Genomic DNA, 25535 nt, shown 5'->3' on the forward strand with positions numbered 1-25535 from the left:
TATATATATATATATATATATATATATATATATATATGTGTGTGTGTGTGTGTGTGTGTGTGTGTGTTTGTTTACGTGACGTGTCTTTGTTTATGTATTTGTTTATTTTGTAACGTTTAATTTTCATTTTTTTTCCTTATTCCTTTTTTTCCTTAATCCCATACTACCTCCATGTATTTGTTCAGTACATCCTTGTATCCTGTATTGTTCATGCATATTGTTCTTGTGAATAAAGTTTTCGACGGAAAAAAACAACAACCTCGAAGCCACCAGGATGCGGAGCACTATAGTGTGGTCGTTGTGCTTTCTTTTGCTCTTCGCGGCGGGTTTACCCCCCGGCAAGACGGCGGAGGTGTCCGTGTGGAATGTGGACATCAACTCGGTCAGTGTCACCGTTTTTTTACGCCCCGTTTTGCTGAGTTTTTGTTGGGTAAAAAGCGCTGCTAGCTGGTTAGCTAGCTGGTTAGCTAGCTACCGGTTACCTGTCAAGCTGACGTGTATTGGCGAGCCTCAACATCCGTGTACTTGCAAGCTTGTTGTTCTCAGTAAAAAGATACTTAAGTGCACTAGTAGACCAACTATTGTAACTAGTAGCATTATTACCATTTTGCACACCAGAATAACTTTGACATGCTAGCAGAAGAAGATATGATCAATTTTGCCTCACTTGTTGTAACACGTAGGTTTTGTACTAGTAGTGTGCCGAAGTTTAAACTTTCCACTGTGAATCATATGCATATAAATGACATTCGGCAGAATTTAGTTTCTAAATAAATTCAAGCTTTAATAGTACTGGTATTTCTAACCAGGAAGTGAAACGTCTTGTTTACTGAAGCTGCGCCTCTGCTGCCTCCCCTCCCTTCATGATGTCGTTCGATGCTGGCCACAAAATTTCCATCCATCCTTTATCTTTACCGCTTATCCTCACAAGGGTCGCGGAGCACTGGAGACTACCCCAGCAAAGTGAATGAAGGAGCCAAAATAGACGTTTTATTGACAATAAAATGCATTTCGTCATTTTCTACAGTAGATTGTTGTAACTAAAGAAATGTTGCAGTGTAGAATATTTCCTCATTTTCCAAACCAAAACGTAACTACAACACATAGATAAGGTTGGCGTGTATTTACTCTTGCACGGTTGTTATGAGGGCTTATTATTGTCGTTAGGCCTTTCCTAAGTCACGTTTATTTGCTTGGACGGGGCCAGTGCTGAGATCGCAGAATAAGCAAGGAGGTTAAAATCTATGACAAGCCATGTGACCATTTATTCTTTATGCTACTAGCATACTGAATTATCTTAATGGTGAGTATGAATGTGGATATGGGATTGGGTTTCTGTTCAATACAGGGATTGCTCTATGTGTAGTGGGATACAGGGCCATTGGCCACCCAAAAATTTTGCCATTAGCACATTAACATAAAAATATAAATACTATGGAAATCCTTCCTTGACTGATTATCACATGTTTAATGAATTAGTCAAAGAATTTTAAAGTGGCCTTTGCATTCTTCCATTTTTCTCTATGCAACCCCCAAACAAAAAAGTTTGGACTGCCCATCGTAGCACATGGCAAAATCGAAATATTATAAAATAGTTAAAGTTGACAGCACTGAGTAGAGGGAAAAGAGCTGATGGACTTGTTTGTTTTTTCAGACGCTTCAGGCGCAATACCCTGTCTTCCGGAAGACTCTGTATGCAAACACCACTGTCTTTATGAAATGTGAGTAGAAGTGCAAATTTTGACACTCACTTTTCCTGCTCTGCCATGTTGAAAGCTGCTGCCCAGGATTGTTTTGCAAATATTACAGAGATAAATTTTACACATGGACTAATGGTACATTTACTACTGTGTGTTTAATTATATTGACACAGTGATAGCAACCCAAAAAAGAGTCTTTCTAAAAATCACCTTGACAAAAAAACTTGATTTGATTGATATCAGGGAGTAATCGTCCAACCTTTGTCTCACAATATGTGTTGTTGTTTTTTGGGTGATGGATGACAGTCCATGGTGACATAAGCACATGCGGTCGGAACGTGGCCTTCAACATCAGCTGGTACTTGCGTTCCTCTGTGTGCTACAATGAGATTTTCAACACGCCTGTGAGTAACTTCTCACGCCCTTCATCTTTTGGGTTCCTTGGCCAACTGTCTCACAGTAAGTCTTCCCCCGCAGGACACAAAGGCCATCAGCATGTTTTCCATGGAGCATATGCTTAAAGAGGGCTGGAGCGGATTCTACAGTCAGGGCTATGTCTACTTTGAGAACTGCTCGGCTCTCTTCTTGCCCAAGGTCTGTGGCATTAGAAGGTTAAACCCCGTTTCAATTCATTACGGCGGGTGTGAGTCGTCGCCATATTTTGTTTATGTATTTATTGTGATGTGAGGACACATTTGACATGCAAATGTTGTATAGTGGCAGTGACATCTTATAAAAAGAGATATTTTAAGCTTGTTGCCGCTCCCTGTTGAAGTTTAGCGTAAAACTAAAAGTAATTAGAATTACACTTGATTTCACACTTTGGTTTGAAGTTCACTAGCTTAATGCTAATAGGTAATATGAACTACCATAAACAGGCTAAAGAGTAGCAACCACATGGTGGCATAATATGCGTTCAATGTTTCAATGCAAGTAGTGCAGCAACACATTCTTTATCCTCTTAAAAACAAATAATAGCAGTTTTTTGAGTATCTTAGTTGTGAATCTCCTTTTTTTTATGTCTGCTTGGCAATATTATACTGCCCCCCTTGAAAGAGGTGCAACGAATGACAACTATTTTTTTTTTTGCCTTTTAAAAAAAAATATTACAATATGGCATTTGCCAAGTAAAATATATTTTCCTTGTTAACTCATTCATGGTCAGCCCAGTAAAATTGGATTTTTCACATCAATAGCCGTCATTGGCAGTGAATGAGTTGTATGTTTTTCCGCAAAATAGCGGAGTCAGATATTTAGCGCAAGCAATGCCTTTTAGTCTTCGATATGAGCCAGTGACGTAAAGTGATGAGTAGAAAACAAACTCATTCACAGGTAATAGAAAGTGCCATAAAGGGGCAAATGAATAGCAGACATGTGGTGGCACAGTAAGCAATTAATGTTTCGATGGGAGTAGTGCAGCAACACATGTAGACAGACAATAGAGCAATGCTCACAGGCAGGTATTCTTTATCTTCTGAAAAACAACTAAGCAGTTTATTGAGTATCTTAAATGTAAAACTAATAGAAAAACAAACTCATTACAGCTATAAGACATATTTTATTAAGCTAGCCTAGTCAACAGAACAAGTCAACAGCACAATTTGTTTTTTTTGGCGAGCATTGTCAATAAACGAATTAAAAGTAAAAGAAGAAAGGAACATCAATAATCTTCGTTTATTTTGAACGGAAAACAAGCAAAACGGAATATTAAAAAAAAATCATCAACTTCAATGTTATACTTGATAGAGGTCATAAAATCCTATTTCCTTTCTCTCCCATCAAGGTTTACTATACAGACTTTAATCCATATCAACCGCTGTCCAGCCCAAATGTAAGTCCTATCCATTTCTTATTTACTATAAAACGACTGTGATCTTGATTTTATTTTATTTTTTTACTCATCCTTCAATTTTCCAAATTTAGAGCTATCCTTCAAATCAGAGCCTCGTTTGGCCCGACAAGCCGGTAAGAAACATTCTCGCCGCACCACTTTGTTGTGTCATTTTACGTGTTGAAATTGTGGTGGCGGTGGCAGGAATTGAGCGCCGTTGCCAAAGCTTGGGAGGACGGCCCCTACTTGTTCATCGTCAAGGTGCAGCCGCTCTACCGTGGCTTGGACAGCGAGGACTTTGCGGCTGAGCAGCTCAACTTTGCTTTTACTAGTAAGGAATACGGAACCTGATCATCAAATTGACAAACCAAAATAAAAACGTTTGAATGTTGTTGGTTTTTTTGCACAGTGAATGTGGCGATGAAGGGACCACATGACTACTCTTCCCCGGCTGACTGGCCACAGATGGTGGTAGGTACTTCAAGAAGGACAAAAGTAATGGGACACATTTCTAAGACCTTCATTATGCTCTAATGGGAATGGTGGTGTTTTTTTTATTTATTTTTTTTAATTTCATGTGACACATCATGTATCTAAAAAGACCATTTATGCACATAATATATAATGTGATGCATTTTTTGTCACACACACACACACACACACACACACACACTTTATTATACCCCCTTTTAACACAGAAGCATCAAGCACCTACAAGTGTTTCAGTCATTATTTATTATCCGACTGGGAAATAACCCATAATTTTAAAGTCAAAAACACTCAAAGGAATGCGAAACGTATTTTGCCATTTTAATTAAGAAAACAGATGATCCGTAATTGCTTGCAACCTGAACCTTGAGCACATGGTATAAAATCCAAAATGTTAGTACAGTATTATCAAAAAATAATGATAGAGTTAATTGCAGACAAATACGAATATTTTACTCCATAAAATGACTACATTCAAGCATCCTTCTAAAAAGTATAAATTGGAGATTTTTTCCTTCAGATTTTAGAAACTAGAAAACAGGTGAACCGCAACTGGTTGTAACCTGAGCGCTAAGCACTTACAGATTTAAATTATAGCATGAAGGTATTAATAAAAAAATACTGATCAACTTAACTTTAGAAAAATATTAAGTTTTTACTGCTGAAAATGACTATATTTAATGTCCCTCTAAAAAGTGTGAATGTCATTCATTCCTTGAGATTTAAGATTATTTCTTTTTACTATTATTTCTACATTATTTCTATTCCCCCTTTTAATACTACCCTTTCTTCCTTCTTTCTGGCTTTAAAGGAAAAGTCAAAAAAATGTTTTTATTTATACTGTCACTAGTCCAAACATGATATTTTGATTAATATTGTGTTGATTAAATATAAATTTGACAAATTCCATCTGTTTATAATATATCTCAGGGGGGCTGATGTTTCGCCACTTGCTGAGTGAAAATAACATCACAGAAGCCCCGTGCTCTGGTAACGACCATTCACAAAAGTGATGTCATCCTCAGTTGACAAGTGGCAAAATGGCCACCTCCAAATGTATCAATGGTCAAAACATCTGAACTGAATTGAGTGAAAGTGAAAAAAGTTTAGTGTTTTATCTCCACGAACAAGTGTTAAGAGTTCTTGGTTATTGCTTGTTTTCCAACAATTATCATCAAGAAATCTCTGACTGCAAGTTTTCAGTTTCAAAGCGTGTTTGATGTTTTTGGCAGTTTTTTATGGTCATGTGCATCGTCTATGTGGTCTTCGGCGCCCTCTGGCTCTTCTGGTGCGCTTGCTACTGGCGGGACCTGCTCAGAGTCCAGTTCTGGATCGGCGGTGTCATTATCCTGGGAATGCTGGAGAAGGCCGTCTTCTACTCTGAGTACCAGAACATCCGTTACCGAGGAGATTATGGTTTGTTTGTTTAATTTTTTTTACATGAAGCATTTTTCTATTCTGAAGAAAGAATCGCCTCCTATTTTTTCTTATTTTAGTTGAAGGTGCTGTGATTTTTGCTGAGCTGCTGTCGGCGATGAAGCGATCTCTGGCTCGTATCCTGGTGCTTATCGTCAGCTTAGGTTACGGTATTGTCAAGTAAGAGTCTCATTAAGCGCACTAATTTGCGTATTTGACGTGAGCTCAAAATGACCAAGGAAAATAATGCTATTCACCTAACAATATTATAGAATCATTTAAATTTAGTTTGTTTTTTTTCCAGTATGTTCTAAATACTGGTTTTCTTTCTGTTTGTTTTATAGGCACAGTTCATTGACCTACCTCTGCTTGTATAATAATCAAAATAATAACTTAACTAAACAAGCATGTGTTATAATTAGCATTTTTGAATGTCATTCAGGCCCAGGTTGGGTACTACGGTTCATCGTCTAGCTGCCGTCGGGTTGCTCTACCTGCTCTTCTCATCAGTGGAAGGCGTGCTCAGGGTGACGGGCGTAAGTCTCCAAACAACATGTGTACATTATGACTTGTATGCAGACTTGCAGTCTAAAAATATCAAATTTGAGCTTTTCAATGGTTTTCACTTTTTTCATGTTGTGTTTTTCTTTTGTGAAATAATACAGCCTAATTTGTGCATCATCCATTTTCAAATGTCCCCACACATGCCAGCAGAAAAGTGGCATTTTATTTTCTTGCTGGCAATATCTGAGACTAAACTGCCTGATTTTAAAATCCTTGGTGAATTTTGATAAAATTATGTCACAGAGCTTCAACTTTTTATGTTTGAGTCTTAACTGGTCCAATATTGTCTCTGCTCTCCAGGGTTTCTATGGTACTGTGGCTCTGGTGGCCAACCTCAGTCTCTCCCTCATTGACTCTTGTGTCATGTGGTGGATATCCTTTTAGAGTGGCCCTTCCCTCAACGTGAATATTTATACTATTTGATTTTTGAGGTTCTCCTTAACTTAGGTCCATGCACATCTTCATCAGCCTGTCACAAACCACTCGACTGCTGAAGCTGCGCCGCAATGTGGTCAAGCTCTCCTTGTACCAGCACTTCACTAACACGCTCATCTTCTCAATGCTAGGTGAGCCAAAGCCGTCTTGAACGGTATTTGAACATTTAAAATTCTCACGGCCTTCTCGTTTATCTCCAAACGTGTCTCCAGCCTCCATCATTTTCATCATCTGGACCACCAAAGTCTTCAAGCTAGTGGACTGCCAGAAGGTCTGTATTAGTTCCACTATTTATTTAGTCATGTTCTAGTTAGTAATCTTTAGCCTTCCAGAGCTGGAGGGATTTATGGGTGGACGATGCCTTCTGGCGGTTGCTCTTCTCCACCATCCTGCTAGTCATCATGGTGCTGTTGCGGCCTTCCGCCAACAACCAAAGGTCCCCGTTTGATACTAAACATCAATTCCTTGTTGTTGGACGAAATGTTATAATCGTGTCTGTTTTTCAATTTTCCATCCTCACAGGTTCTCTCACTCTCCTCTGATCGATGATGAGGATGAAGACGAGGACGATGCCAAAGAGCCCATGCTGAATGAAGCCTTCGGTAAGTAAGGCCATACGCAGCAATATACAACTGCTTCTTTATACATTAGGTAATGTTAGATTTTTTTGTTGTTGTTGCACTTCTGTGTGTTGTTTTTTTAGGTTAGATATACATATCCCTGTTTTGAAAATCATTTTGGAAGTGGAACTTAGTCTTTTCTCCTCTTCTTTCATGTGTAATGTCAGAAGATGGATAAAATTCTCTTTTGTGGCGACTTTTTGTCAGTTTATGAATTATTAGGGGCTTAACTGTAGCTAGGACTTACCAAGTTAATCCTGTCTATCGCGGCTTTGCTTTGCAACAGCGCCAATAACGGACGTCCTCCAATTGAAAAAAAAATTCTTCGTCTCAAACGCGGCAGTCTGAGAACAAGCAGACATTCTGGTTTGCACCAGTTTTGTTGCGCATCTCTATGCTACTGACAATATTGAAATGTGGCTTCCAGATGATCTTTGATAAAGCATGCGCTGGATTTCATTGTTTTTTTGTTTTTTTTTCCGACTATTCAAAGAGGGGATGAAGTTGAGAGGATCCAAGCCAGACGCCAACAGCTCTCAGAAGCTCTTGAGTAAAGAGGTACTGTCATTGCTCATGGTTGCTCATGAAGTTTTGACTGCTTTTTTTAAGACTTTTTTTTTGGGGTGTATTTTTAACACTAGGATGAAGACCTGAAATGGGTCGAGGAGAACATTCCGACAACAGTTGCTGATGTGTAAGTTATCTCCACTGTACAGCTCAGTTGTGGAAATGTGACTTCTTAGATTTCTTGTAGCGAAAACCCAATGCTTCTAGTAAAACTAAACAAGTTTAAACCTTAATATTGCATACACTAAACCAGTAATTCTCAAATGGGGGTACGAGGACCTTTTGCGATATGTGAAGACACCTTAAGTCTATGTTTAAACTGGAACCTGAAGTGACCCAAATCCATTTTTTTTTACCCTACGCAACCTATATTTAAAAGGAAAGTGTGAACTACACAGATCTGATTTATTTCAAATGCGATTCAGGCCACTTTGGGTATATGATCTTGAATCTGATCCGTAGCCGATCTTTTGACATGTGACTTCAGTCTGAACGGACAAGTCACATTCATCCGGCTTGCACGTATCAAACAGGCAACAAAACGTCACAATTTTGCGCTCAATAAGCTGGTTGGAAAAACCAAAACAACAAAACTCCAAAACGGGAGGTTTTTAGGGAGGTCTGTTTAGTGCGATTGAATAAACATATAGGTCACTGCCTTTGATTTATCGCCACTTGTATTTTTCGGCAGAGCTCTCCCTGCAATGCTGGATGAGGAGGAGGTAATCCATACACACTGTAGTTTTCCACTCGTTATTTCTTTGCATTGACTTCACTCACTCCATGATTTGTTCTGGCAGGAAATGCTGAAAACAAAGATGGAGCGATCCAAAATGGAGTGACTACAAGTGGACATGGGTAACTCTCCAAAGTGACCCAAAGCGGTCAGGAAAGCCATCTGGCATGTGCCGGTGCGCACATGACTTTGCTTTACATCCGTCACTCACGTCCCCCCCCCCCCCCCCCCCCCCCCTACCCCCACCCAAAAAAAAAAAACAAAAATCAGGTGGAGGGCAAACACAAGATACAATGAATTATATCCAGCACAAATGAGCCATATACTATAACTGAAGGAAGCTATGTTTAAATAGATACATGAATGCACTTCATTACACACAAGGAATGAGCTACTGTCTTTACATACTTGAAGAATGTCACAGAAATCAGAAGGGGAACTATTTATTCCCTCAGCAGAATGTAACAGGGTATGGGAAGTTATTTACGGAGTTATTTGATAGCCTACAAGTTTGCTAAATTCTAAAAGAAAATTGGAGCACTGTGAATAAATGCACAAATAGTAAACTAGATAAAGTACATTTGGTTTATATTGGCTATCAAGGCTATTCATTTACAAAGCTCTAGTAGAATATACCATAAATGTATTTAATATTCTACTAGGGAGCCTAATTGTCTTACTAGTGAAGAGATCTCGTGGACTCGGAGATAAAGCTAAACACTATTTCCATAACAAAGCACCGCCCTCTCCCCTCATTCACTCCATCATGCACACACACAAAAAAACGAAATAAAAATACAATGTTTCACATGTTGTTATATCTTTCTAAAGGATCTTTTTGTTACGGAAATCCAGATGTGCTGTGTTGTAATGATGTTGCAATTTTAATTTCTTATAAGGCATTATTATAAACTATGATATTGGGGTTTTCTGTTTTGTGTCTGACCCAATCACATCCCTGTGCAATCTACTGCTGTTTATATGTGTGGGCATCACTAATTACTTAATTTATGCTTATTTATCTTGTTGAAATCATTTATTTTTGTCTAAAACAACATTTTCTGGATGCCAGTCTGCAATATGTAAACAAAAGCAGTTAACGTCCTGCAAATAAAGTTTTTATTGAAAGACTTAAATTTGGTGTGAGTTTATAATTTCATTTTGTACGTAGTGTATTATTTATATGCTTTTTTTTCTCAAAACGATGTACCACAACGTAAATCATGTTTGCGTAAAAAAGGAGAATAGACGTATACTACGTGCATTAATGTCTTACTTGTCTTACTTGTCTTACTTTTGGACTAAAGCGCTTTCCGTAACTTAACGCGAGACTTTAAAAAAAAGGTTTGTGTTTTAAGACCACTGAAGAAAACATTTTAAATAGGCAACAGTGCGGAGGATAAACATGTTCCGCTTTAGCTTCCCTCACAAAACAATGTAGTTTTAAAACTGTGACAAAATTGCCGTCAAAACCAAGTAATGTGTATAAACGGCTTCTTTAATTCGCTCCTCGTGAGCGTGATATGACGCGAGTCACGTGCATCTGGCAGTCAGCTGAAGTCGGAGAAGTAGCTGCATGCTAACGTGGCTAAGTAGCCTGCTAACGTCAACATTAGTCGGGGTTATTTTATTGACAGGTTTTTCGCTTCGGTTTGGAGATAAGTTCGTGGACAAAGTTAACGTTACTGGGAGTGGGGAACGAGGCGCTGGTGTTTTGGCAACTTCTTAGCTAGGAGGCTAACTGTTGTTTTGGTCTAAAGACATCGTTGACAGTCAAGGGAACTTTTGTTGTGTTGCGTTCTGCGTGAACATTCGAACTGTTTCGGTGTAGCCGTGAACGTGAAGCTACTCCGGTTGGTTCATGAAGACCTTACTACGACTACCACCGTGACCAGCGGCCACTCATAGGAGCACTTGACCGTCGAGTCTCGCCTCACTTCGGCTTGGTAGCACCAGGGCGCCCCGCTGTGAGTCAAGATGCACGACGCCTACGAGCCGGTGCCGATTTTGGAGAAACTTCCTCTCCAGATTGACTGCATGGCGGCCTGGGGTGAGTTTAAACCCCCTCAACCACTATCTAGGACTTGGCATATTACTTATTACGAGAGTTTAAATTTTTTTTGTTAGCTGCGAAACAAATGTATGTGAAACCTTTTGTGTGCACAACGTTTCACAAAGTCAGGTCACTCCCTGCTGAATATATCAGAGCAGATCTAATTTTTTTGTTTACCTGTGCTGCAAAGAATATACATTTCCGTTTAAAAATTGCTTGACTTTATTTGGAATGTGGAATCACCATGGTGGCATCACTTGCTTCCCACAGAGGACTGGCTGCTCGTTGGTACCAAGCCTGGACATCTCCTTTTGTACCGGATTAAAAAGGATCCAGGTAGGACTATATATGTTGGACAAACTTAATAATAATTTCTAGAGTCCATTTGTCCTTCACCAAGCGTTTTAATGGATTGCAATGCTTCCTTCTTTTAGCCACCAACCTCTTCGAAGTTACGCTTGAGAAATCCAACAAAAATTTCTCCAAGAAAATCCAACAGGTAATTTAAGTTTTAATTTGTAAAAGTAAAACCTGATCTTTATTTGCACTCTTCCCCTGTTTTGCAGCTCTATGTTGTCTCGCAGTACAAAATACTTGTCAGTCTTCTAGGTAAGATTTCCACCCTATTTTCCATTTTGAGTTTCCTGTGGTATAGTTTTGATTACTGACAGATGCCTCTCTCTTCTTCTGTCAATATTCTTCCGCAGAGAACAGCATCTACGTCCACGACCTGCTGACGTTCCAACAGATCACTGTGGTATCCAAAGCCAAGGGAGCAACGCTCTTTGTGTGTGACCTGCAGGTTGGTTCAGTCATTAAATAAAAGGGAGAGTTTGCAGTTATGAAAACTGCTTGCAAGGTTTTAATACTGCCTTGCTAACGGCAACTGCTAAAACAATGTCTTTTATCATTCACCTTTTTTGCTCAAATACTACAATACTCTTTTATTTTTATATTACCTGTAATTTTATGGGTCGCTTTTGGTTTCCAGCAAAGCAACACAGGAGAAGAGACGCTAAGAATGTGTGTTGCTGTGAGGAAGAAGCTGCAGATGTACTACTGGAAGGATCGAGACTTTCACGAGCTGCAGGTAAAAAGTGAAATCTCACTGTTCGTTTTTAGATTCTTTTCCAACTAATCCTCTCCCCCCTCTCCTTTTTTTTCTTTTGTCAGAGTGATTTTAGTGCTCCAGATATTCCAAAGTCTATGGCCTGGTGCGAGAACTCCATCTGCGTCGGTTTCAAAAGAGACTATTACCTTATCCGGGTAGGCATACTTAACATTTGGCCTAAGAATTGGTTATCAACATTTTTCCTTGTTAAGTTAATCGAAATTGATTTAATGGTTCCGAGGTTCTTAAAATTGAGTCAGCCCCCCCCCTCAAATGCACATGTTTCTTAAAGCAGCAAGTCACTTTTTTGAAAGTAATTTAAAATTGCTTTTGTGGCGACCATTTGCTAAGTTGGCAACATTGGCAAATTCTTGTTCTACAGAAGCTGGTAAACAATAGATCAAAAAACTAATCTGTCAAATTAAATTAAACTGATGGCTAAAATTAATGATGTTGCTGCCTTCAGATGGACGGGCGCGGGACCATTAAGGAGCTCTTTCCTACCGGCAAACAATTGGAGCCGCTGGTCACCCCGCTGGCGGATGGCAAGGTCGCCGTCGGGCAGGACCACCTCACTGTGGTGCTGAACGAGGAGGGTATTTGCACCCAGAAGTGCGCTCTGAATTGGACTGATATCCCCATTGCTATGGGTGAGAAAATATTATTCCACAGAGGATTAAGAACATATAGTGGAACTTCCATTTATTCAATCAACAGAAAATAGTGTCAGGTTTGCCCACGTTGTTTTAAGTCTGATAGTTCAAAATTGCGCTCGTCATAGATAATCAGACTTCAAATTAGACTCAATCAAGCTAAAATGTGCATCAATATGACCGCCATGTTTGCAGCTGCTACTTTCCCATCACAATAATTCATGGACAGATGTGAGGCGCATGTTACCAGGGAGCAAGTCCCTTTACATATAATGGACCATAAATATTAGCTTAGCATCTGCTGTAGGCGCGTAACTTCCTCAACAGCAGCACATATTGATGTATTTATAGTGAGTGAGTAAAGTACACATCTGTTGACCATGCTATTTTTGCAACAGTCCTTTTTTTTTTTTTTTTTTGCAAAACCCTTATGTCTTGCATATTACCATGACAAAGGTGAAAAAAGAAGTGCTAACATCATGGCTCGTTAATAGGTCGAGATTCACACCGTTATCCTATCCCCAAACACAAACAAGTTGAAGGGCTAGTAAAGTTATTAAGCCATTTTCTGACATAAGAAAAGTTATTAGTTTGTTTATAATTTATTTGATGACTAAGTTACTTTTCATGTACAGTAATATCTCTTTAAAAACACATCGCTCCTTGCTGTTGCCTAAAAATGACATCACTTGTTCTGAAGGCTACCTGTGATTGCTCGTTACCTGTGCTTGGAAACGTGATGTCATTTTCCGTTGTCAACAAATGGCAAAAAAATTTTAAGGTATAAATTGTACTTAAAAAATGATTTTGGCATCAAATTAATTTTATACAAAATAACATTACTGCTGAAAAAGTCAAATAACTTTGCTAAGTTTGCTAAACATTTTGTTTGACAATACGTTTAAACTTAAGTTTCAAGATGTATTAAAGTTTATTGACAATCATTTTTGCACTATGTTATGAAAAAAGTACACGACAATAATTTGAACTGTACGTGGTGTGTTTAGTCCCTCAAAAAGTACTTTAATGTAACTGACATTCTGCGCTAACAGATGAACTTTTCCCACTCAATCGAAGTTTTTTTTTTTTTTTTAATTTGTTTTGTTTTTTTGCTTTGGCCGAAGCACAAAACTAGCAAATAGTTGGGTTTTCAGTTAAAATAACAAGGGGATAGGTGGGTTAATGGGTTAAAAACAAAATCTCCAAATCGTAAATTGTTCACCGCATGATATAAGGATTTAGCCCTGTTGTGCTCTGGCTTGATGAAATGGCCAAAAATTGATTGGAAATGTTTTACAGTTTTGCCCTATTTCCATTTTTCTCACTTTTTGGCAGAGCTAAAAGGCGACAATGACTTTTTTACAGTGATATACTGTATTTTTGTAGCTCAAACATGCTGGAAAGTACATAATAAAGATATAATAAAGTTGCTAGACTAAATAACAATGGGCCCAGTATTCATAACAGCATAGAGGTCCTTGCCCATCAAGCTGTGTAAAAAGTTGATATTGTAACAATCAAAGGCATCACATGTGATATCTTGTTTGAGGAGTGTGTGCTAATAGCCGACCAAGAGTGTATTCACACATTCGCAAATGCAGAGCACCAACCGCCATACATCATCGCCGTGCTGCCCCGCTACGTGGAGATCCGGACCTTGGAGCCCCGGCTGCTGGTGCAAAGCGTGGAGCTGCAGAGGCCCCGTTTCATCACGTCCGCCGGGTAAGTTGCACTCAAAATAACATCGGCAACATTTCAAGGACGTCTATTGAAATGAGGAAATGAGTCAGATTTTTGAGGTTGTTTTTATTCCCCTGAAAATACACCTTTGCACCATGATCTCATTCTTAGCGAATGGCATTCAAATAGAAAAATGCAATACCAGTCAAAAGTTTGGAAGCAGCTTCAAATTTAAGGCTCTCAAAGTATTCAACGGTCAGGAAATGTAAGCTATTTACGGCTGAAAACGCACAGCGCTGAACTGAAAGTCATTCCAGGTCATGAAGCGTCATCCACATTGTAAAGCTCTTATCTGGCAAAAAGGTGGCCACTTTGAAGTGTTAATAATAAACATTTTTCTTCACCAAAAAATCCCATGAATATCCCTTCATAATTTTAATGACTTTTATACTTAAGAATTGTATTAACTAATTCCCTTCCAGCCCAACAAAAAATGATATATATAACTATTGCCACCAATGACAGTGAACGAGTTCATTGTTCTTCAATAAAATGGCTGAATGTCATGGTAGCATTGTTAATTTATGGTAGGTAATACATTTTCATTCTTCACTATATGACAAATAGGATGTTTACCTTAGTCATTACTAACCAATAAAAAAGGATCTGTGACATCCAGGCAGTGAATGAGTTAATGTACAGTTTGAGGATTTTTTTGAATAACATTAAATTTTAATCGTAATCACAATATCGAGGGGGAAGAAAACTCCAGATTCCATCCGTCAATTTTTTTTTTTTTGGCCGCTTATCCTCACAAGGGTCGCAGGAGGTGGGGGACACCCAGAACTGGTTGCCATCCAATTGCAGAAACTCCAGATTGTTTTTCCAAATAATTCCACCCTAATTATTCCTTGCTCCTGTCTTAGACCAAACGTTGTGTATGTGGCCAGCAATCATTTCGTGTGGCGCCTGGTGCCCGTGTCGATCGCCACGCAAATCCGGCAGCTGCTGGAAGACAAGCAGTTTGAACTGGCTCTTCAGTTGGCAGTGAGTGGGGAAAGAAAACAAATGTGTTTGGACTCGTGTTAGAAATAATTACAACGCGAGGAAAAAAATGGCTCTAAATGTCAGTTTCACCGATTGACTCTTTGAATTGAGTTTTTCTCTTTTTCCTACTTGCCAGAAGATGAAAGACGAATCGGATGGTGACAAAAAACAGCAGATCCATCACATTCAGAACCTGTATGCCTTCAATCTGTTTTGCCAAAAGCGATTTGACGACTCCATGCAGGTTTTTGCCAAACTGGGTACAGGTGGGTGGGACTTGATATTTAACACAGTTTTCCCACTAAAGGCCACATAGAGAAAGCTGATTTTTTTCTGATCTCAAAATTTTGCCATTGGAAACCCCAGAGCTTTACTTTGAACACTCTTTGTTTTATTTAGAGCTTGAAAAAAGTAATGATTCCAAATGTTTTTTCCTCATTTTGCTCAGATCCAACCCATGTGATCGGCCTGTACCCGGACCTGTTGCCATCAGATTACCGCAGGCAGTTGCACTACCCCGACCCCTTGCCGGCGTTGTCTGGAGCGGAGCTGGAAAAGGCGCATCTGGCACTCATCGATTACCTCACCCAGGTTTGTTTGTTTTTTCTCAGAAAGGGAAAATAAGATGAAACAATGTCATTGATATTTTCTTAATTGTAGAAGATAATCCATGAAAATATCTATCAATTCTTACTAGTTCAGTCTGGTGTCCGCAGAAACGCAGCCACCTGGTGAAACAGCTCAACGACTCGGACCCGTCCACCACATCGCCACTGATGGAGGGTACGCCCACCATTAAGAGCCGCAAGAAGCTGCTGCAAATCATTGACACCACACTGCTGAAGTGCTACCTGCATGTAAGTACTAACCCCACCCATACACCTTCCCAGTTGTCACACTGTAAAGTCAAGCGGTGCAACCGCTCAATGGAAGCAAAGTCTAAGCGACTTTGCTGCGTCTTTGCGGTCGGAAGGGCCAGCTGCTTCCTTTTAAAGTCCATTGTAATCAGAGGGGACGGGCCGGAGGCTACTGGAAGCTGCTTTTGATTTTGTAGACAACAGTCAGAACACTGTGAGGCAATCTGAGAAGTCACCTGCTTCCACTCTGGGAGGTGAAAGACTGAGAGGCGAGCGAGGGTGTCCAAAATGCCGGGTCGCCATCTGTTTCCGTTTCCTAGCCTGCGGCTGTGGTTTCTTCACAAACATTTTTTTTCAGGGGTCTTATGGCCATGAGGGATGCAATAAATAGACAATGAGATGGCAAAGGCATGTATACTAATTTTGACTAGATTTACTTCCGTTTGTCCAAAGAAGCATCCAGACTTTCAATCCTGAGTTGACATAACGGCAAACGTATTAGGGCAATTGATCGATTAACTCTTTCATTGCCATGGACGGTGTTTTCGTCATGTAAAATTGGTTGTGTCAGTGACAAGAGTTGTTATCCATTCTTTCTAATGAATGGATAGATGACCAGCGCTCCTCTTAATATTATGCCAATTGAACACTGTTGTAATGTAGTTATATACATATACAAACTGTTGTAACTCTTTTTCCCTGTTTTTGTTCGTGTTTTATTGAAGGGAAGTACTGTTGAAATGTTTTAGATGCTACTAAAAAAAAAAAAAATTGGCATCTAAGTGTCTGTGTGCGAGGATTGTTCTCCTTTTGTCCAAAATAGCTTACTGTTACCATTTGCACCCCCACACTCGCTGCACCAACTATAAATAAGATTACCGGTATCTATAAAAAATCTTGAAGTATACCTACAACTGCATCCTTTTTAACATTAAAAAAGAAAAAAGCCATATAAATCGACTTTCAATAATTCTTAATGACCTTTTTTTAAAGAGTTTATACTGGTTACAGGTTAGTCTAAAACAGAGAAGAACCCTAACCCTAACCCAACAGCATCAAAGTGCCTGAAATTAAAAAAAGAATAAAAGCCAATCCTTATTTTATTGCAATTACTGTACATTTCACATGGCAAAAACGAAGCCTTTTCCTTGGGGTCATGCACGCACCCCCTGGCGTCACCCGCCCCTCTATTTGCGAAGGACCACTGCAAAGGAATTTGTTTTGTACTCTCCACCCTTTTTGAAAGTTTTTGTTTACTGGCCGGGTCATTGTTTTCCAAAATAAAAACATATGTTTGCAAATGACAAATTTTCATTACACATTAAAATTGTCTGCATTCATAAAGGACCACACAAATCCGCGATTAATTACTGTTGAGAGTCTGGAATCAGAACATTTGGATTATCTTGAATTCCAGCTCCATGTTCAAGTATCCAAGAGGATAAAAAAAATAACATTTTGCACAACGGATGAAAGGCATTTTTCTTTGTGCTGTAGACCAACGTGGCCTTGGTTTCTCCCCTCCTGCGCTTGGAGAACAACCACTGCCACATCGAAGAGAGCGAATACGTCCTGAAGAAGGCGCACAAGTACAGCGAGCTCATTATTCTCTATGAGAAGAAAGGCCTGCACCAGAAAGGTACCACACTCAAGCACACAACAGCACGGTCATGGTTGTCAATGCTCCGTGGATCTTGATTCTTATTTTACTGTATTAACCTTTATCACAATGATATTGTCAGTATACAACACTATAAAGCATTATCAGATCCTCTACGGGCATCTAGGACAGCGGTTCTCAATCCTTTTTCAATGATGTAACTTGTGTGAAATATTTTTTTCCGCCAACTACCCCCTAATCTGTACAAATTTTTTTTGTTTAAAAAGAAAGGCACAAAAGAGAGTTTGGAACCATATGTCAATTACAAAGTGGGCGTGAAACGTTTGGCAAAGAAGTCACCATCACACAAGTCGGTAATAAGTTGCTTCATGTTCCAATTTATTTGCTCTTCATTTGAAAAGAAGACATATACATGTTCCTTACTCCGGCAATAAAATTCATTCAAATAATTTTCTTGATACCTGTAGAAACTCTGTTAAATGTCACAATACTTATGGGCCTTTACGCGCCCCCAGGGGTACTCGTACCCCCATTTGAGGATCGCCGGTCTATGCCAGTGGATCTCAAATAGAGGTATGTGAAGCAACTTCAGTGGGTAAGTGAGATTTCAACAGAAATTCTGCAGCTATCAGCAAACCTATTTTAATGTTTTTAAAGGCCGTGACAAGAACAGTTCCTTTTTTTTTCTTTTCAAATTAAGAGCAGTATCGTTGAAACATCAAGCAACTTATTTTTAAATTGTATTATAGTGACTTTTTTTGCAAAATATTGTATGCCTTTATTCAACTAGGTATTATATGGATGCACATTATCATTAGTGACACAATTTTTTGACATACAAGCCAGAATAAAACAGTTGATGTTGCACAGTCTATCATCTGGAGTTGCAAAATGGAATCTATCTAGGGCTACCACAACTAATGTAGTTCCAAAGTTTAATAAATCAGATACAGATGGTGCTTTTTTTTTCTTTTTTTTTTCAGAAATGCATCACTGAAGCAAGGTTAAGAACTAGTGGTGTAGGACCATGTGCGCATGTACTTAATGTTCCCTAATTTGGTTTTGGTTGACTACATTTAATAGACACCGTCTTTTCGCTTTGAACGAAAGCCATCGACATCCATTTAATCTCCAAGGGGGGGTATTCCCTCTCGCCTGTAGTTATGTGACGTCATTCCTCCGGAGACCCGCTCATTCGCCTCACCGCTGATTTGAACCAGCTGCTCCAATTAGACGGAGTTAGCCATGTAATGGGAAGCAAGTTCTGTTTCACTTCTTTTTGGACCAATGTCACTTCTTGTCCTCTGTCAGCCCTGCAGGTTCTGCTGGACCAGTCCACCAAGGCAAACTCCCCTCTGAAGGGCCACGAGCGTACTGTGCAGTACCTCCAGAGACTGGGTGAGCATCCAAAATAACGAACCCTTCAGTAGTTTATTTTTAAACCTTTCGATATGTAAACATTTCAGGCCAAAACAATGAACCCCAACTATTTACTGCGTATGAAGGACAAGGGCAAGATGAAAATCTTCGAATAATGATTCTCTACTCTAAAAATGGGTTATAATTGTCTGTAAATTAGATTCCGCACAAGAGGTGGGCCAAGAATAAAACAACAATTCACTAGTTCACTTTTTCAAGACAAACAAACCATCTTGATCTTACACATTTGAGACAAAAAAAATCCATTAATAGATATAATATCTCACTTTTGTTCAAAGTTTGGAACAAATATATTGAGTTCACCGTGGGTTCAGTGGCTATCTCATAGTTTACTATGAAAGAAATCGGTTTTACCATTTCATTGGTTTCCATTATGTTCTTCTTTGTGCTGCATGCCATGATGTTATTGGCAAAAGTGAAAGTGCTTGGCTGATAATTTTTTCTCGACTTTGGCGAGAGCAGTTTATAGATTTGAAGCTGATTAATGCCTGAAAATGATGCATGTTGTAATGGTACAAATTACAGTTGGCGTGTTTTTGACTTTGACCACGTTCCTATAGCTACAGAAGTGCAATGTGTTCGTATTTACTGAGTCATCAAACTTAGCTACGACTAAACATGGCAAAAAAAAACTACGGTTGTCAAGCTTGTGTTTGAAGGACACCTGGTGAAATTTATATAAATGTGTGTGTGTGTGTGTGTGTGTGTGTGTGTGTGTGTGTGTGTGTGTGTGTGTGTGTGTGCGATTCCTGTTACACAGGAGTTGATAATCTGGGCATGATCTTTGAATTCTCTCCCTGGGTGCTGAAGATCTGTCCTGAAGATGGCCTGAAGGTACGTTTTATCCTACATGGACAAACAGCTCATTTCTGATTTACCTTGTGTACTATTTGTAACCCCATAATGATATTTAGTGCTAGTACTGATCTTTGTTAGTTATATCCAAGCAAATTCTCTGCCCCAGATCTTCACGGAGGACCTGACCGAGGTGGAGACCTTGCCACGGGACAAGGTGCTCAACTTCCTGAAAGATGGCTTCAAGGAGCTGGCCATCCCGTACTTGGAGCACATCATCTACATGTGGGACGACAAGGGCCCCGAGTTTCACAACACCCTCATTCAGCTCTATCTAGAGAGGGTTCAAGTCCTGATGAAGCAGTACCTCAACTCACTGCCGGAAGGTGCTCATTTAATGAATTACTCCAGGGCTACAATTAGGCGACAGTTGTCACAGTCCAAACACTTAAGGTTGGATTACGCGCTTTATAATCAATAGTTTGAACTTATTTATTGTCAGGAGTTGCAGCTGTGGCGGCAGGGATGGAGCAAGGTGAGCTAGGCGAGTACCGGAACAAGCTACTGTCATTTCTGGATATTTCCAGCAGTTATGAGCCGGCGCAACTCATCAGCGACTTCCCCTTTGACGGTGAGTAAAGCAAAAGAAAAAAAATAAATAAATCTTTGTGTAAGAGTAAATAATAAATAAATAAAAAAATCCCCAATTCCAGTGCTTATTCAGGTTGTTGTTTTTATTGCATCACCCATGGCTATAAGACCTTTGGAAAAAAATAATTAAGTAGTGCTTATTAAGTGAGTATTAAATTAAACATTAGGGTGGCGTTTTGTGTTGGTGTGCTATATGGGTACAGACTAACAGGAGGCAACCACTTATTAAAAACGTACATTTTACTGGGGGCGTAAAACCAAGAAACAATTTTGAAGACAGTGAAGCTGTGTATGTTCATTTCTCACTCTTAATTGTTTTTTTCTACGATGAATGAAAAAAATCACGAAAATCGTCAATTTGATCAAGTTGTCCCAATTCTATAACAATATAATAGTTATTTTTTTTACCAACTTGAACTATGGCTGCGACCCTGACCAGTACCCCAAGTACTCGCACGTAGGACATTGACCTCTAAAGTGTATCATGCCTGATGCAAAATTTCAGGTTTAGATTTCAAATACAGCATCATTTTTCTTTGTGAACAGCACATTTCCATGGGAACAGATCAGAGGTGTCCAAATTCGGTCCTCGAGGGCCGGTATCCTGCATATTTTCTTGGTGCCTTTCCTGATCCAAATGATCAAGATCGAGGACTGGGTTTAGACACCCCTGTTTTAGATGAAGAACTCAGCTCGTAGAAAATGTGATTAATTCTGAAGTACAATCACATTTTTGTGAGCAAAGTTGAACATTTTCTTGATGTTTAGGCCCTCAAAAATGCAAAACATAGCCAAATATAATAGTTATATCTAGGGAAACAATATGACACTTATTGATGCTGTTTTTGGAGAGGATTCCACCTGACAGCGAAGATATGTACTGCATGATCTTTTCAAAGGTTTGCTGGAAGAACGGGCCCTGCTTCTGGGTCGCATGGGCAAGCACGAGCAGGCGCTCTTCATCTATGTGCACATCCTGAAGGACACACGCATGGCTGAGGAGTGAGTACCCACAAAAACACACAGACACTGTGGAAATGATGAGATATTTTGTTTTTCTTGCCACAGATACTGCCATAGCCATTACAGCTGCTCCGTGGAAGCCGATAAAGACGTGAGTCGATTTCGATTTTCAGTTCATTGTGTACTTGTGGCTTGTACTAAAAACGATCCAGCGCGACAGGAGAGCCAAGTTGTACTTGATTGTCTGCAGGTGTATCTGTCGCTGCTGAGGATGTACCTGTCTCCGCCGGACGCGCACTGCCTGGGGCCCATCAAGATGGAACTTTCTGAACCGCAGGCCAACCTCCAGGCTGCCCTGCAGGTCCTGGAGCAGCACCACAGCAAGCTCAATACCACTAAGGTACAACATGTGGAAACCTTTTTTGGTTGGAAACTTGACTGGACTTTTTTTTTTAATCAAGGATAAGTCATTTTCTTACTCAACATCCAGCATTAAGGTGGTCGTTCTCAAATAGAAATAAGAGGGCAGGCCCCACTGGGGAAACAGGTTTTGCGTTTGCTGTGTGGTGTAATTGCACATCCACATCACCAGGGGGTGCTGTGGCGCTCATTGTCTTAAGTCTGCAGGGTTTAAAACGTTTTAAATTGCTATCAACATAATTGTATTAATGATAAATATGATTTAGAAAACAAACAGCACAATGTCTTAGACCTTTTTCTTCAAGTTTAAATGTTTAGGATATCAAGGCTCCTGTGTTATTGTTACAATTTACCTTTCTTATTCATTGTTTTTTTTTTATCATCAAATGGTTCAGTTGGTCAAAAAAGTTTCTAGTTTAAATAAAGATTGACATTTTTTTTTCACCTTCATACTAATCCGTAACCTGTACAAACCCTGTAAAAAGTCAAGTTAACGAATGTTGAATGCTGATTATTGAAAAGGACTGTCTCAAGTGAGGGAAAACTGAATTTGAGGAGTGTTTGCTTTCTAACATTAGATTCATTAATTCCTTTTTGTACAGGCCATCAACTTGCTCCCGGCCAACACTCAGATCCGTGAGATTCGAGGCTTCTTAGAGAGTGTCCTTGAGGAGAAGGCTCAGAAGAAACGTTGCAACCAGGTGCTCAAGAGTCTACTCCAGGCGGAGTTCCTCAGGGTGAGCTTGGAGCCGCTTCTACTGTTGTGGATCTTCTTAAGTTGCCGAACGGCTCTTAATTGTAACGATGGGACTTGAGTTTCAGTCGTTCATCCCACTTGCCGCCGGTTTCCTGCGGAATTGCGGGTATCACTAGAAACATGCAGGACATGCAAGATTTTGTGTTCGAAAATAATCATGGTCCAAATTTTGGACCATATAAAACCATTATAATTACAATTTATGAGATGCATTTTAATAGGATTTATCACAGTGATTTTCCTGCGATTTTTGCAACATTATGTTTAGAGGAGGTCAAAATATGTCAGCAAACATAGAAGAAAATTCTTTGTTGACTTGTGTTTCACCTCAACACAGTAGATGGTGTTAGACACTAGTTAATGACGATGTCTTAAAGTCTCATCACGTCACAGACTATAAAGACCGACCACACCATTTTTCAAATTTTTTTGAGTGTTAATAAATTGAACCTACATATGTATGAATAGAACTGATGCCACTGAACAATTTGAGTGGGTAAAGGAAAAAAAAATCATAAATAACTTTAATTACTACACCTTTAAAAGGATTCACATAATTAGGGAAAAAATGTAATCCCCTTTTTAGTGTATAGTTTGCAAAATTTGTGCAAAGGGCTAAAAGAAAGTCAACGTAAAAGTCATTCAAAAGAATGGCTCTTTTTAGCGAATGAACGGCTCCCATTAAAGAGACAAAAGCCCATCACTAACAAGGGCTTCACATCATTCAAATAAAATCCAGTTTTCTCTCCATTTAGTAAGTTGTTTTTATTTAAATTTTTGTTTGAATATTCATGCACTTGAAATGATTCATTTCCTTTAATTTTCTGGGAAATGTTATACAATTCAAGTTATTTTGTTATTGTCGTTCTGACAATTTGACAGTTTTTGTCTTTGTGTTTCAGGTACAGGAGGAGCGCATCTTCCACCAACAGGTCAAATGTGTCATTACAGAGGAGAAGACATGCAGAGTGTGCAAGAAGAAGATCGGAAACAGGTCAGCTTTTCCAGAGTATTAAAATGGAATCATATTTTATAGCCGCTCATTTTATAAGCTATAATAACAGCCGTTTAGATCTTTAAAAGGGGAAAGCTTGAAACTAATGTTTAAAGTAATAGAAGATGAACAAAGTTTTTTGGGGGGGAAAAATCCACTTAAAACTAAATAAAACGTAAGAAATCAAATCAAAATGAAATAAATATGAACTAATTAAAAAAAAAAAAAACCTGGTCAGTCACTATATACAAACATACTGGATGCTAGCTAGGGAGATAGCTTGGTTGCTTTAGCTAGCTAGCTAGCTATAGAACTAGTTTTTTGGTGAGTTGTTTATTTGGATCAGACCTCCAGAAAGGCCAACTGACACTATTTAAAAAATACCCAGATGACAAAAGATTTTCTCTGTGTTTTAATTCCACATTTGATGGGTGGGCGTGTACTCGAAGAGACCCAATAATATTTTCAATATATTGACGCATTCATTCGGCATTTCCAAAGGACTGTCTTTGTGTCTCGCAGTGCATTTGCCAGATATCCCAACGGCGTGGTGGTGCACTATTTCTGCTGCAAAGACCGCAACTCATGTCCTACCGAGTAACACCCCAACACACGCTTCCTGTTTCACAACTATTTCAAAATAAAACAAGAATTCATTTGCCACCGCCAAAACCCTGGATACTTTCCTGGGATTACTTTGAGGATGTTACCAACAGGAAGTCAGAACAAAACTTTCTTTCTTTTTTGGGACGTTTGTAGAGGTAAAACAACGGAAGGACGAGGATGTTGACTGAAAACGGATGCCACGGACATGATCGAGGACGCTCGACTGTTACCGCCTTTTTCGGACTCCAGATTGTACGCAAAGCAGTTTATCTACTGCTGAAGAAGTATCACGATTCGTGTATGAATTTTCAGACCTGCTGAGATTTTTTTTCTGCCCCCATCATGTTCACCTTCACTCACCCAATCGTAAGAAGTTTTTCTGCAGGAAAATCTGCAAAGAAAACTGGCGGGAACACTCAAGTTCAGCACTGTAAAAAAATAACACTATTTATTGCTTGGAGAGGTACTTAGAATTTGAAGAACAAATCTCAAATTTGTCCATTTATGTGTGATTATTTAAAATAAAACAAAACAAAACAGAAAACACTGTTACAAGCACTGAATGTCTCATTGAATTATTTGAAGCGCTTCACCGCATTTGACACGCCTACAGTAAATGTTTGCACACGCCCTTCTCTACTTTTGTAACTTCTTTTCAAGTATGTTTGTCTGCCTTTAATTTCTTATAACTATTTTGCAGCAGGATACAGGATGTTTGACTGTTATCCTGCAGACTCAATAAAGCAACCGAACAAATCAATTGTGTGCAGCGTGTTATTCATGTGCAAATACACGTCATTTTTAGTTTGCACTTCACTGCATATGTGGAACTGTTTTGAAGGAAAACTTAATAAGATTAATAGATGTCCAAATAGCTAGCTGGAGAACTCGCTAGAAAACTAGAGATGATTAAAATATTTAAATCTGATCTAATCTAGCTAATATAGCTAGCTAAATAACTACAAATATACTAGATGCTATATAGCTACCTGGTGAGCTAGCGAGCTAGGTAGTTAGAGCACTAGCTAGCTATAATGTTACATTTTTTTCGTAAAGTGTTGTAGACTGAGAAATTGAACGTTTTAATCACTTTCGTTTCAGCAAGTCATTTATCAAGGGTTTTTATTTTTGGAGATGGATGTCAACCAGCTAGCAAGAGAAATAGCTAGAAAATTTGAGAACTTGCTAGCAAAATAGAGATTTAAATGTTGACATCAAATTAATCAGAATAAGTCACATATTGTGTCGGTAGGAATCGCTAGACAGCTAGCTAGATAGCTTTCTAATTTAGCTCGTTACATAACTACAAACATACTGGAGGCTACTTGGAGAGCTAGCTAGCTAGGTATTTAGAGAAGTAGCTAGCTATAATGTTACATATTTTTATCGAAGCCTTGTAGACTGAGAAATTGATCACTTTGATTTGAACATTGACTAAGTCATTTATCAATATTTTTGATCAAAATTATAGTAATTAAACTGATTGTTGTGCTTTACAATTTCCTACCAAATCTTAAATTCCCTTGAGA

General features: G+C 39.0%; 2 protein-coding genes across 3 annotated transcripts; both read left to right on the forward strand.

Moving 5' to 3' along the window:
• Positions 1 to 251: 251 nt before the first annotated feature.
• LOC148412761 (Golgi-pH regulating cation channel-like) lies at positions 252 to 9494 on the forward strand. The gene is made up of 20 exons (XM_088433918.1): positions 252 to 382; positions 1655 to 1721; positions 2007 to 2104; positions 2178 to 2294; positions 3484 to 3531; positions 3624 to 3665; positions 3736 to 3862; positions 3941 to 4002; positions 5253 to 5436; positions 5517 to 5616; positions 5879 to 5972; positions 6301 to 6372; positions 6458 to 6566; positions 6648 to 6706; positions 6768 to 6871; positions 6958 to 7037; positions 7549 to 7613; positions 7697 to 7749; positions 8314 to 8344; positions 8423 to 9494. The coding sequence occupies exons 1-20, from the start codon at positions 275 to 277 to the stop codon at positions 8462 to 8464; spliced, it is 1662 nt and encodes a 553-aa protein (XP_088290044.1). The 5' UTR covers positions 252 to 274; the 3' UTR covers positions 8465 to 9494.
• Positions 9495 to 9730: 236 nt separating this feature from the next.
• On the forward strand, positions 9731 to 24561 carry vps39 (VPS39 subunit of HOPS complex). 2 transcript variants are annotated; one of them, XM_088433923.1, is made up of 24 exons: positions 9731 to 10408; positions 10682 to 10747; positions 10846 to 10910; positions 10978 to 11020; positions 11119 to 11213; positions 11403 to 11501; positions 11585 to 11677; positions 11989 to 12172; positions 13777 to 13897; positions 14782 to 14902; positions 15042 to 15168; positions 15351 to 15493; positions 15619 to 15759; positions 17257 to 17398; positions 18692 to 18778; positions 19581 to 19654; positions 19785 to 20001; positions 20118 to 20246; positions 21166 to 21268; positions 21335 to 21380; positions 21480 to 21629; positions 22252 to 22386; positions 23309 to 23400; positions 23923 to 24561. In XM_088433923.1, the coding sequence occupies exons 1-24, from the start codon at positions 10336 to 10338 to the stop codon at positions 23999 to 24001; spliced, it is 2625 nt and encodes an 874-aa protein (XP_088290049.1). In that variant the 5' UTR covers positions 9731 to 10335; the 3' UTR covers positions 24002 to 24561. The 2 variants fall into 2 exon arrangements, with proteins under 2 accessions (XP_088290049.1, XP_088290048.1); XM_088433922.1 differs by having other exon boundaries at positions 9732 to 10408; positions 15039 to 15168.
• The last annotated feature ends 974 nt before the right edge of the window (positions 24562 to 25535 follow it).

The sequence above is a fragment of the Hippichthys cyanospilos genome, chromosome 14, assembly GCF_059441005.1.
Source record: "Hippichthys cyanospilos isolate Australia breed blue-spotted pipefish chromosome 14, RoL_Hcya_1.0, whole genome shotgun sequence".
In the NCBI taxonomy this organism is placed as follows: Eukaryota; Metazoa; Chordata; class Actinopteri; order Syngnathiformes; family Syngnathidae; genus Hippichthys; species Hippichthys cyanospilos.